This window comes from Gopherus flavomarginatus, chromosome 1, assembly GCF_025201925.1.
Source record: "Gopherus flavomarginatus isolate rGopFla2 chromosome 1, rGopFla2.mat.asm, whole genome shotgun sequence".
Classification (NCBI taxonomy): domain Eukaryota; kingdom Metazoa; phylum Chordata; order Testudines; family Testudinidae; genus Gopherus; species Gopherus flavomarginatus.
The window spans coordinates 235216149-235228640 of record NC_066617.1 but is presented as its reverse complement, the minus strand read 5'-3'; the positions used below and the strand labels follow the sequence as shown (position 1 = coordinate 235228640).

Here is a 12492-nt window from a genome sequence, read left to right as displayed (position 1 = left end):
ACCCACTCCCACACCCCAACCCCCTGCCCCAGCCCACAGCCCCCTGCCACACCCTGAACCCCTCATTCCCAGCCCCACCCTGCTGCCCTCACCCCTGCACGCCAGCCCTGAGCCCCTCCCACACCCCAAACCCCTCATCCCCAGCTCCGTTGGGTCACGAGCATCAACAATTTTCTTCAACTGGGTTCCCAGAAAAAAAGTTTGAAAACCACTGCCATGGACAAACGGTGGCTGGTGGCCTGCGCAGTGAGTGCCATAGTGGCCTCTATCAATGACAATTGGGAACTGCAGGCAAATGCCTGCTGCCTCGCTGCAGCTGAGCTAGATATGTGAGAATTCACCTGAGATTCAGGGGTGTGTATCGGGGGTGCTAAATGCATGACACTTGGCAGCTTGGACTCCTGCACCCATGCAGAACTCCAATGGAGTCAATGGGACACGATGTGGGTGTATGAGTCTACCTACTGGGATCCAGTTGCATGACGGGGGCCTTAGTTAGGGAGTTGGAGAGCAGCAGTCTTTTATAGGCCCCTATCCTATATAACTGCACCTCTAAATCCCACTGCAATCAAAGGGAATTTGGGAACCAACATAAATGCACAATTGAGCCTGGACTGGTGGTAAGGATATCTCTACTATAGTAAATTCACTTTAGATTGCTGGTATTAATCTGAATTGCTGGAATCTGTTTTAGAAAACTAAGCATAATTATCTGGGTTCCTTCTGACAAACAGTATCTTCTTGACCCAGAAATAACTCAAAACCATTCTGAAGTCTGTGGTCTGGGCCAAATATCACATTGTTTCTATTAGATTTTATTTCACTAACCTTGCTCCACTCTCAATGCTGAAGCCAGTCATACTGTTAAAAAAAACAAACTAAACCAAAAAAATCACCCTGGCAGTAATGCACTATATGTTATATACTGTGGCTGCATGCTCTAGTCCAGCTGTTTCTCAATTTGAAAGTAGTACAAATGTCAAACAATAACTATAAACAGCAGTCCTGGCATTCCCCCACTCCCTGGGGTTTGGCTAACAATTTGCTGCTGCCTGATTGGGAATCATCAGAGTTCTGCTACAAATAAATTTACGGGTCTGTTCCCAGCAACCCAGCAACTTTGCAAAGGATACAGTGTGCTAATTTCACAGAGAACAAAAAAACATTTAATTGAACCCCAACAGTGACATTAACAAAATGAATATAGACCCATGGTGCTCCTATGAAATAATAAATACAAGACGTTTGAGACTACTAAAAACAACTACTGACATGGAACGTAGTTTCAATCCTGAAAACAGGCACAAGAAAACAACAAACCACTCTGTATGTTAAACCCTGGGAAGAGCAAAATCTCCAGAGATGCTTGTGTGCTGTACATTTCAGAATGTTTCAAACCAATATACTTTAGTCATATAAAGAACATTTGGGTAGGTATAGTTTCCCCCTGCATCCAGCTATCCATCTAGTCTGGCATTCAGATACACAGACTTTAATTTCACTCCAAAAACGGAAAAGCTACTCCAGAAAACAAAAGAAAATTATTTCTGTTTTCCCTGCACTGAGTTTAACCTTCAGATAAAAATGCTAGCACTGAAGAGATAAAGGAATAAAACTGTCACAATTAAAAGAGTCCACATGTAGGTTAGTCAATCCCTAAACCCCACCCTTTCCACTTTAAAAATCTGAATGTGTGCCTAGAGGGTTATGTGCTGAAATGTGGCTGTTCCATAAAATGTTCGTTCAGCGAAACAAAAATAATAATACTTCAACATTTGTTTTATGTAAACTTGCTGTAACAAAATCATTATTGCCAGCACTGCTCCAAGGAAGCAGCAGCTCTCACAGGAGCATAGCTCCATCATTTTTTTCCCTAGAAGGAAAAATATACCAGAAATGTTCCTGAACTGTAAAAGCAAAAGAAAAACAAATGGCTGAATGTTTCACTGGAACAAGAATAAAAAATAATGCACAGGATGTAATGGAAGGAAGTGCAGTATGAGAAAGACAGAGCAGCTCATCTGATGCTGTTATTGGACCTGGCAAGCAGTGTTTACTCTCACTTTCTCATGCCCTTCTCTCCCCAGCTATGTCCTGCCCTGCAGTATGTTCCACATTGTGTTACATTCCTCAAACCTATGCTACCACATTGCATATTTTCCTATCTTCTCTCCAGCTCCCATCTATGCTCTATCATTACAGGTCCCTTTCTTTTCTCTTCCTGTTTTGAGAACTGATCACCAGCAGTGCAATGAATGCTGCTACTTAGTTATAATGGAAAACAAAACAGAACAGAACAGAACACACAACTATTCTTACCTTTCTAAGACTTAAAAAAGTTTTCTTTTTCTTCATGACATTTCTGTGAATTTAGTCTCCTTAAAATGAAGGAAAGATACCACTGACAATTCAGACCTGCACTAGCCTGTTATTCCAGCCCAGAGGCTCTCTTAAGCCAAGATCATAAATCATACTAAACTGAGTGATAGTTTTGTAGACCATAGGAAGAAAGACAAGATGCCAGGAATGTGATTTAACTAGGCCACAACTTTATTAAGTAACACATCTGGGAACTATGCAGCAATAACTTGTCCAGTGCAGGTCATCCTTTCTTTATAATCCAAGCTTTTCTTTACAGCCCAGAATGGTGCCCTTGGGCAGAGAGAAGGGCTTATAACTAAGGCTACATTTTAGTCATGGGTATTTTTAGTAAAAGTCATGGACAAACCACAGGCAATAAACAAAAATTCACAGCCCGTGACCTGTCCATGACTTTTACTATATACCCCTGACTAAAACTGGGGGGGGGGAGGAGGGGAAGAGCAGCCTGAGTGCTGGGGGGGTGGGGGGGATGACATGGTGCTCAGCCTGGGAACCACACTGGTGCTGGGGAGGGGGAGGCCGGCAGGCTCCCTACCTGGTTCTGTGCATCTCCCCCCGCAGCAGAGAGTGGGTGTGGGAGAGGGCAGGGTGTTGGGGCATAGGATGGGGGTGAGGCAGGCTCTGGGCAGTCTTACTTGGGGGGCTCCACAGAAGCAGCAACATGCCCCTTGCTTAGCTGCTAGGTGGAGACATGGCCAGACAGCTCTGCGCGCTGCCTCCACCCCAAGTGCTGGCTTCGCAGCTCCCACTGGCCGGGAACCGCGGCCAATGGGAGCTGCAGGGGTGATGCCTACAGTCGGAGGCAGCCACGTCTCCACCTAGCAGCTGAGAAAGGGGGATGTTGTCACTTCCAGGGAGCCCTCCAGTTAAGTGCCGCCCAGAGCCCGCCTCACTCTGTCCCGTGCCCCAACCCTGCCTCCACCCACCGCCAAACTCTGCTGCTGCTGGAGGGGTGGGGTGGGGTGGCCCGAGACTGCCTAAGCTGCCCCTGAGCCAAGCTCACTGCCACTGCAGAAGTCATGGAGGTCACGGAATCCGTGACTTCCGTGACAAACCCACAGTCTTACTTATAACTTCTCCTTTTGGATGCCTAAGAACAAATAGGCTTATGCTGCACTCCTTCTGTCCAACAGTCAGCCTACTAAGAGCACCCCTCAAACCTGTCTCTCCTCAAGTCAATGAGGGGTTAGGGGCTGGCACCAATCCTTGAAGTGGCTAAAGGTTTCTCTTTCCCCTCCTGGCTCAGACAAAGGAATTTTCATTAATTGTATTACACTGCTGCATTGTTTAACTCACAACTTAATAAATAATTCAGTCCCACAAAAGCAGAAAAAATCATCTAGGAACTAATTTAGCATCTTCTTCTAGATATATAAATATTTTGTGCAGCTTAAACAAGTTTCCTTCCTAAATCTTTAGAGAACCTGATCAGTCAGGATACATTTGCCCTTATGTGCAAGAACCTTTTTATCTACCCATTTTTAATGCTTAAGCCTCATTACAAAGCTCGCTTCCTAAAGTAAGAAGATGTAGCCTGCTTACCAATTGCATTCAACCAATGCTAATCATTCCTTCATATAACGTTTGCTTAATTTATTTGAACGTAGTTCAATTCAACTTCTCGGTAACACCGTCTAGGATATCCTGACTTGAAGAGTCAAATGCAAAATCAGTTGGTGTAATATTAAGGAACATTCACCTACCATGAAAAGGGTTTCATAGTTTTCAATCATCTTTTGTACAACAGCAATGATTGCAGTACTCTCCTCAGCTCGAGCTGAACTCTGAACTGTAAATTCTTTGTCTGTAGACTTCTGCTTGTGCAACAGGTTAGGCCCAAATATCGTGGCCAGATTCAGTGATGTCATTTTGTTCCCAATAACCTAGAAGAAAAAGAATATAAATTAGGGACATGTTTTCTCTGGCTGTCCATCATTAGTTGATACTCTCTCTCTCTCTTTGACCTTAAAGAAGTTCATTGCTTCCAAAACGTTCTCCTCTCACAAAGCCCGGAAGTAGAAGAATAGGACCTAACATCTAACCACATAGCCCCAGCAAAGTTCTACCGCTTTAGGCTAATTCCATGGGGGTGGGGAGGGACAGTACTGCTACTCTTACTACTGTGCTGCTGCTGGTGGTTGCCTTCAGAGCTGGGTGCCCAGGCAGCAGCAGCCGCTCTCAGAGCCAGACGGCTGGAGACCAGCTTTCACAGGTAAGACCAGCTTTCACAGTCCGTGACACGATTTTCATCACCGTAAATTTGGTAGATCCCTAATTATTGTGTTTGTACTTTTCCACCAACTGCTAGCTGAGTGTGAAAATAGCAGTATTTTGGATGGGATTTTTAAAAATGCCTAAGTACCATAGTACTATTGACGTTCAATAGGATTTGTCCTCCTAAGCCATTTTAATGTTTGTGAAAATTCCATCCGCAGACATCCAAATATCTGATTGCACTAAAAATTGTTTAGGGTTCCTCAAGGAGCTACAGCTAGAAGCCATAAATAATTAACAATAAATAATGACTGTGTTTTTCACCCAAACACCTCAAAGCGCTTTACAAAAGTAAGTGTGTCATGGGGTGGGATCCACAAAGATACTTGGCACCTAAACCCCAGGCCTAGGTGCCTAAGTCCTGCTTTTGGCTTTACTTCGATGATCCACAAAACTCTCACTAAACACTGTGGGAACCTAAACTCACTCAGCACCAAAGTTTATAAAGTAAATTTTCTCTACGTTTCTGCCTCTAGGCTTGTGCACTGCTGTCTCCTTTAGGTGTCTGGATACCTGTACCCCACACAAGCCCCAGAGCAATTCACGACCCAGGGAAAGAGAGGCATTCGGTCATCTCCGTTGCGTGCTGGGCCTGATTCAGTAGGTGTCCTCTGCGCACACCTACTGGATTGGGTCTCATTCAAAATCTAGACGGTGGAGGCGCCCACTTTATAACATTTATTCTAGTGGTTAGAGCACTCACCTGGGATGTGGGAGACCTGGATTTAAATTCTCTCCTCTGACAGAGGGAGAGGAAGGATTAGAACAGGGGTCTCCTCTAACATTGAGCTAAAAAAATCAATGGAGGACCCTACTCCTCGGGCCATTTGATGTGGCAAGCCTAATTCCAGGAGAGGGGTTCACTAGCAGAGATAGGCACCTAAGTCCAAGCTGCAGGGAAGTGCTCATCTCTGAGAGAGGGGAGAGGCTTAGCATACACCCCTCTCCTCAGCTTCTCCCATTGGCTAGTTTAGGCAGCTCCCTGCATAGCATTCTGGCTTTTGTGGGTTGCATTCTTAGGCACTTATCTCTCCCTATTCATTGTATAAGGAGCCTGGGTGCCTAGCTCAGGCTTTCAGGGTTGCAATGTTCTTCTGTGATTTTTCTAGGTGCCATGACACTCAGCACTGCAATGTTTAAACCTCTTCATGGATCCCACTCATTATCCCAATTTTATATATGGCAAACATGAGGCAGAGAGAGGTGAACTGACTTGCCCAATGTCTCACTGCAAGTCAGTGGCAGAGTTGGAAATGAAAGGCAGGTTCTTTGACTCATATATAATATAATATAATGGGATGAAACGAAACTAGGAAAAAATTAGGCTAGATTGAATTAGCTATTTCTTAACAGCGAAGTCTATTAGGCTCTGAATCTCCCACAGGAAGTGGTGGATGCCTCATTGATTGAGTCATTTAAAAACTACAATACATAACAGTCTCAGGAATATACTGTTGTAAACAACTGGACGGCAAAGGGGAGGGCAATATTAAGTCAATTCCATCTTTAATGTTTATGATTCTAGGCTCTCAGTTTCTCATCTTTTATAAATATGTCCTTAGAGCAGGGAGTAATGGAAGTGAAAGAACATGAATGATATGAACCTACCTCCTGGCCATCTTTGTCTGTGCTGTCTTCCGCATGGCTAGCCACCGTAAAGAGGAACTGCAGGAGTCTGTGTAAGGTGTCGCAGTTACAGGGAGGTAGAAGATAAATAAGAAGCTGTAAGGTGCTTAGTTGTTCATCTGGCTCTAATACTAAGAGGAAAAAAGAAAAATCTGAGAAAAACATTGAAACTAACCTAAATGGAATGCACACACACTCTGTAATGCTCCAGCTAGAAGAATAATATAAGAAAAGAATTGTATAAGGAGTTCACTGACCATGTTTCCCATACATTTTTAAAGGTAGGTTGATACAACTTCAAATACATAGCAGTTGCACAAAATATTTCTGTTTTATTCTGTGATCCTGTCTCAGCCAATAATGGAGTTGTAGAATTAATAGTGTCTGCTGTCTCAGATTTAAATTCTGCTTAAGTTATGGAAACAAAAGTAGGGTTTGACCTAATGTGCCTTACTGTCACTTTACATATATATATATATTTATACTGGATATTGGTGGATGCATGTACAGGCATCCAGGAGAATTTTAGTTTTAAAGTATTCTATTTGAATTTATGCTTTAACCATTTTTAATTAGTTTTCTTACGACTTTCTTTCCTAGAGCATGACTGGGAAACCTGAAAAGCAGCAAGAAAGAGCACATAAATTCTGCACTGTTTGTAGTCAGTTCATACATCTAAATGCAATGTTAATCAACAGTAGAGATGGGCCTGAGACAGGATCTCAAATCTGAATCCCAAAGAAGGATCTCAGTACACATATGAGTTTGCAGCTTGAACATCTTTCTTATATGGGCTAAATTTAAACACTCAGAAATCTGGCAGAGCTTGAATTCAGATTTTCAGCTTGAGACCTCGACAGGCAGGAGTATTTTGAACCATGGTTGTGAGTCCCGTGAATTATCATGAAGTTTGAATCTGGGTGTAAAATTTGGATCTTGGGTTTTGGCCTGTGTGATGGGGTGGTGTCCAGTGGTCAGTCCACCTAATCACGTAGCTTGTCTCTTTAAGGTTTGAAAGGTCCTTATATAATAGGGGTTATTGACAGAGAGGACTCATTCCTGGGAATAGGTGGTGCTTGGGAGAAAATCTCAAGGAGACTTGTGGAGGTGGGAAGGCAAGACTCCCCTCTCACTTAACCAACTGGGAATGAGCTAGGAGAAGGGGACCATTAATGCTATTTCCTCCCTCACAGCAGGAGAAAGCTGCCAAACTCTTTGACTCTGAGAATTAGGTGGGGCCAACTACGGGAGACGTCGGCTAAGGTCGTACAGTAAGTTTAACTATTGCCTGCTCCAGGAGGACAGATGAGGATTCCTGGCTTAAGGAGTGAGTTGAAAACTGCCTGAATTACCCAGCTCTAGAAGGAGGGAGGAGGTTCCTGTCTTACAGAGAAACAGTGTCTTTTGAAGTACACCTGGTCCAGGAGGAGGGCTGCGGAATCCTGGCTTAAGAAGGGGAGTGATAACCACTTGCATTACCCAGGCTCCAAGGAAGAAGTCCTGAGGCCCAGTGCCACACCAGAGGAATAAAGAACTGTGAGCTGAGGAAGGGTGAAAAACTTTTTGTTTATGTTCATGTCAGACTGCTGTTGAAGGGACTTTGAGTACCCCAGGAGGGGACTGAACTTTCAGGTGTGCAGGCCAGCGGCTAGGCCAGGGAAGATCCAGACAGGGGTGACCGACAGGAGAAGGCGACCCAGAGGAAGGCTAGCAATCAGGCACCCCACCGAGGGCACTGGACAATGAGTTCCTTTTGGACATGTGGGGTTCACTCTGGGCCAGGGCCCCATGACAGTCTGGGTTAATTCCAGTCAATAGCTGAAAAAGTTAAAAACCATTTGTAATGCCTCTAAGGCAAAACTCCTGCAAGAGGAGGCAGGAGAAAAGAAACAATTCTTTGGCATGATTATTTTTTTTAGAGAGGAGCTGTATGTCACTGCTCAGAGGTTTGGAACACTAGAAATAATCCAAGCATTAGTGGATTAGTGGGCAGAGTGGTAACAAGTCCATGAAAAATGTGGCATAATCAATGGCTCTGTCATTTACCTCATTACTTCATAAAGACCCCAATCCAAAATTTGGATCTAATGAGGGAGATTCTTCCATCTGAGCAAGCCTTGTTCATTTTAATGTGACTCTGCATGAGCATAACAATCTGCCTTTGCTGATCCAATTACAGAATCAGGGCTTAATATATTACACGGATACCACCACCATGTATATGGTGTGTGTATGCACGTGGATAGATAGAATGTGATTTTCTATATACACTGAATAACCTCCATGTTGCTGAGAAATTTTTTTCTGTGCTCTTATCTATCCAGCATCAAAAGCAAGTAAAGCCCTTTGCAACATATGAGAAAATCCACAAATATTTGTAATGAACTGGAAGTAGAGGGGACTAGGGCTCTTAAATAAAGTGTTATTAGTGGCCTTGTGGCGCCTGTAGAACTGAGCTTGTGGAAAAACACTAAAAGAAGAGGTTGTAAAGCTCACAGAGAGTGTTGATGAAGGCGGAGTAAAGTTCTTTGGTGAGAAGTGGATCTGGCATGTCTCGTAGAAATTCTTTTAATAAAGCAGCAACATCATGGATGCTGTGTTCTTCTTCTAGCACAACATCTACACCACGGTCAAACTCTTCCCGTAACTGGAAAAAATCAGGACAAAAGAATAGTCACACCACTGCATCCTCATTAGTATAGTACATTACCTAAGAGAACATATTTTTAGATATGGATTTACCCACATTAACATTTCATGTTTGCTGTTCCTGGGAAGGATAGGCACACAACTCACACTTAGTTGCGACTATTTCCATTATTATACATAATCCCCGGTATGTGCCAGATTCATTTTTTTTAAAAGGGGAGGGTGATATTTTTGTTTTTCAATTAATTTATAGTATTCTTTTATCAAAAACAGAGTGCAAATGAACTTAATGCTCATGAAAATAAGAGAATAATATACTTGCTGGAACCAGTTATAATAAGTGTATGTAGTACTCCATACAGCCTTGCTCCATTATCCCTACTATTCAGCTCCTGTGCCCTTCAGGAGCAGAGACTATAAGTCATGCTGCATAGTGTAGCAATTTTCACAATAGGACTAAATAACTAAGAAAAGGCCAACAGTCAAATTTCTTGTGTGACTGGAGATTGCATTAGAAACCAGATGTCTAGAAGCAAGAAGCCAAGTTTGCGAACACATTGTGGCACCTTGCTCTGCTATTTCCTGCTTCTCCTAACCATTTATTTATCTTCACAAAATGATCACCATTAAAAAGTTAACAAACAGCAAAGTGACTTCATCACAGAATCTGAGTTCTAGGGTTGTTTCTAGTCACAATCAAGAGCACAAGAAATGAGCAGGTCCAGAATGGCTGGCAGCAACAGATTTGCCAAAGGGGATATGGTGAGTCCATGGGCTTGTCTACACTACCATGCAGGATCGATCTAAGATACGCAACTTCAGCTACGTGAATAGCATAGCTGAAGTCGACGTACTTAGATCTAATTACCACAGTATCTTCAGCGACTATAGACTAGTATAGACACGATAAATCGACCCCCACTGGATCGATCGCTGCCCACTGATCTGGTGGGTAGTGTAGACAAGTCCCATGTCACTTGCCCTGCCTCCTACTTATACACTGCCAATTTTGCATAGGGAGTGCACACTGAACCCTGTAAAATATTGTCACAGTCCCCTTTCCAGTATGTGTGCTACTCCAGCACCCACTGAAGTATTTTGCACGTCTTCTTCAAACTGAATGCTCCCCGTTAGTCTTGTATTCAAAACTGAAATAGTGATTTATGAAATTACGTTTTCCAGAAGTACAGTACCAAATCTTTGCTAGTATGCAGGGGAATTTCATATATTTAAATCATCCCAATGACTAATTATAAGAAAATGTGGCTCAGAACAAAAAATGAGGGCTCCTCTCCCCCCCAACCTACTTGTAGTGGGACTGAGATGTTTAAAGGAAATCACAGACAGAAGAGCAGGCAAATCACCAGGAAAGTATATCCCTGCATTGATCTTAGTCTTGAGCAATGGAAAATCATGTAAGTGTAGATGAGTGTGGAAAATGCCACATTTTCTAATGAAAATTTGGTTCAAAGGTTGACACTTTGGGAGTGTTTAAGGGCCTGGTGTAAAAACTGTGGGTCCTCCTTTCACTGTGAGCCTTGCTATTAAGTGAGTGGGCATGAAGCCTAGACCAGCCAATTTCTTCTTAATCCATTATTACACTTCCCTGTCCATGAGACCCTGCTTTGTGGGTATCATTTTTCCAGCTGACGACTTCAAGGGATTCCATTCACAAGCCAATGCCAATCCTCAGATTGTGTGGCAGAGTTACCATCGAGCATCATAAATAGAGCTGAGCGAATAACTGATTTTTTCGGTTTAATGGCCAAATAAAAAAAAAACCCCAAAAAACCCAAAGGAACCTTGTTCCGGTTTATTTAAATTAACATTTTCAAAACAAAATATTGATTTGAAATGATATTTTCAATGAACCCCACATGGTGAGGCAAAGCATTACCATTACTTCTAATAACACCACCTAGCTCTTATATAATGCTTATGGATTTATAGTACACAAAAGGTCACCAGGATGGCCTCCAAAGGGATGCTGTAATTAACAGAACATCAGACATATGTTGTCCATGGAATTATTTCAGTTTGAGATATAATACAAGAAGTATAAAAAGGCAATGTCTTTCCATTTCTCATTAAGAGATCTCTCAGACACATTGCTTTTAATTATAGTGTTTTCATCAGACTTTAGGAAACATACCTGGTAAGCATTAAAAAATGGCTTCCAACTGAGGTTTAAGAGACTACAAGTAAAATGGTTTATATATTTGCCATTGCTCTAATACTTCCTTCCCCGCTCAACAACCCAAACAAATCCACTGGCACACACATTTCTTTGTTCTTTGCAAATAAATTCACCTGAAATAGAAAACTCTCACTTCAGAAAACCCTTGTCCATCTTGTATGCAGGAAAGCCTGTGAACAGCTGTAGAAGCACAACTGAAAAAGTGTTTTGCAAAGCCTTCTACGGTACAGAAAATGGATAGAATTTTAATTGAAATCAGACCCTACATATCCCCCACTCTATCTTCATGATGACAGCATTTATTATTGTTACTGCAAAAGGTCCAGGCATTTCCATGTTGTTTGATAAAAACATAAGTTGATTTAATTAAAAAAAATAGTTTTATTTAATACAAAAATACCAATCTGTTTTGCCTTGCTAAGTTTTTGAAAGCTTGGTAAAAGGAAAAACAGGTAGTAAATGACTTTCAAAGTGGAGGTTAGCTCATTGCCTAGTTAATGACTGCCCAGCCTCTGGTTCATTCCATGGGAATGATATGATTGTAGGTTTGCACTTGCCTTTCCTTAAACAACACATATTTTGCAGTTAAAGCCTGTAGCTCAAATGGTAACTTATTTTTCCATGATTTTGCCAGTTTAGTGGGTGATCTGTAAGCTATCCGGGAAGTATAAAAATATCTAACTTCTTGGTACATAGCTCAACTCAGCTGTCAGAACTGGCATACAGGAATCTACATCTCTACGGGATATTGAATCCTGCCTTTCAGAATGCAGACAGCAGAGCTGGATTACCCACCGGAGTTCACCTTCAAGAGGACCAGCCCTGTGTCATGCAGGACCTCAGGTTTTCAGGATCTGGCTCATCCCGCTCCTTCTTTTTGCTCTTTTGTACCATATTGTTTACTTTGATACCTCCCTGTAACTGCTCTACCTCCAAATTTAGTATAACGGGTAGTGATCAATGGCTCGACGTCTAGTTGGCAGCCGGTATCAAGCGGTGTGTCCCAGGGGTTGGTCCTGGGGCCAGTTTTGTTCATCATGCTCATTAATGATCTGGATGTTGGGATGTATTGCACTCTCAGCAAGTTCATGGATGAGACTAAGCTTGGGGGAGAGGTAGATATGATGGAGGTTAGGGATAGGGTCCAGTGTGACCTAGACAAATTGGAGGATTGGGCCAAAAGAAATCTGATGAGGTTCAACAAGAACAAGTGCAGAGTTCTTCACTTAGGAAGGAAGAATCCCATGCACTGCTACAGGCTGGGGACCGACTGGCTAAACAGCAGTTCTGCAGAAAAGGACCTGGGGATCATAGTGGACAAGAAGCTGGATATGAGTCAGCAGTGTGCCTTTGTTGCCAAGAAG

At 42.7% G+C, this 12492-nt stretch overlaps 1 protein-coding gene across 4 annotated transcripts in view; it reads right to left on the bottom strand.

Annotated features, from left to right (window-relative positions):
* The window catches only part of ARHGAP6 (Rho GTPase activating protein 6), a 532224-nt gene that overhangs the window by 21499 nt on the left and 498233 nt on the right, over positions 1–12492 (bottom strand). For all 4 annotated transcript variants that reach the window (XM_050963496.1, XM_050963506.1, XM_050963515.1 and 1 more), the window contains 3 exons: positions 8779–8929; positions 6265–6413; positions 4086–4265 (listed from right to left, as the gene is read on the bottom strand). In XM_050963496.1, coding sequence (XP_050819453.1) covers positions 4086–4265; positions 6265–6413; positions 8779–8929 — 480 coding nt within the window. The remainder of the gene's footprint in view (positions 1–4085; positions 4266–6264; positions 6414–8778; positions 8930–12492) is intronic.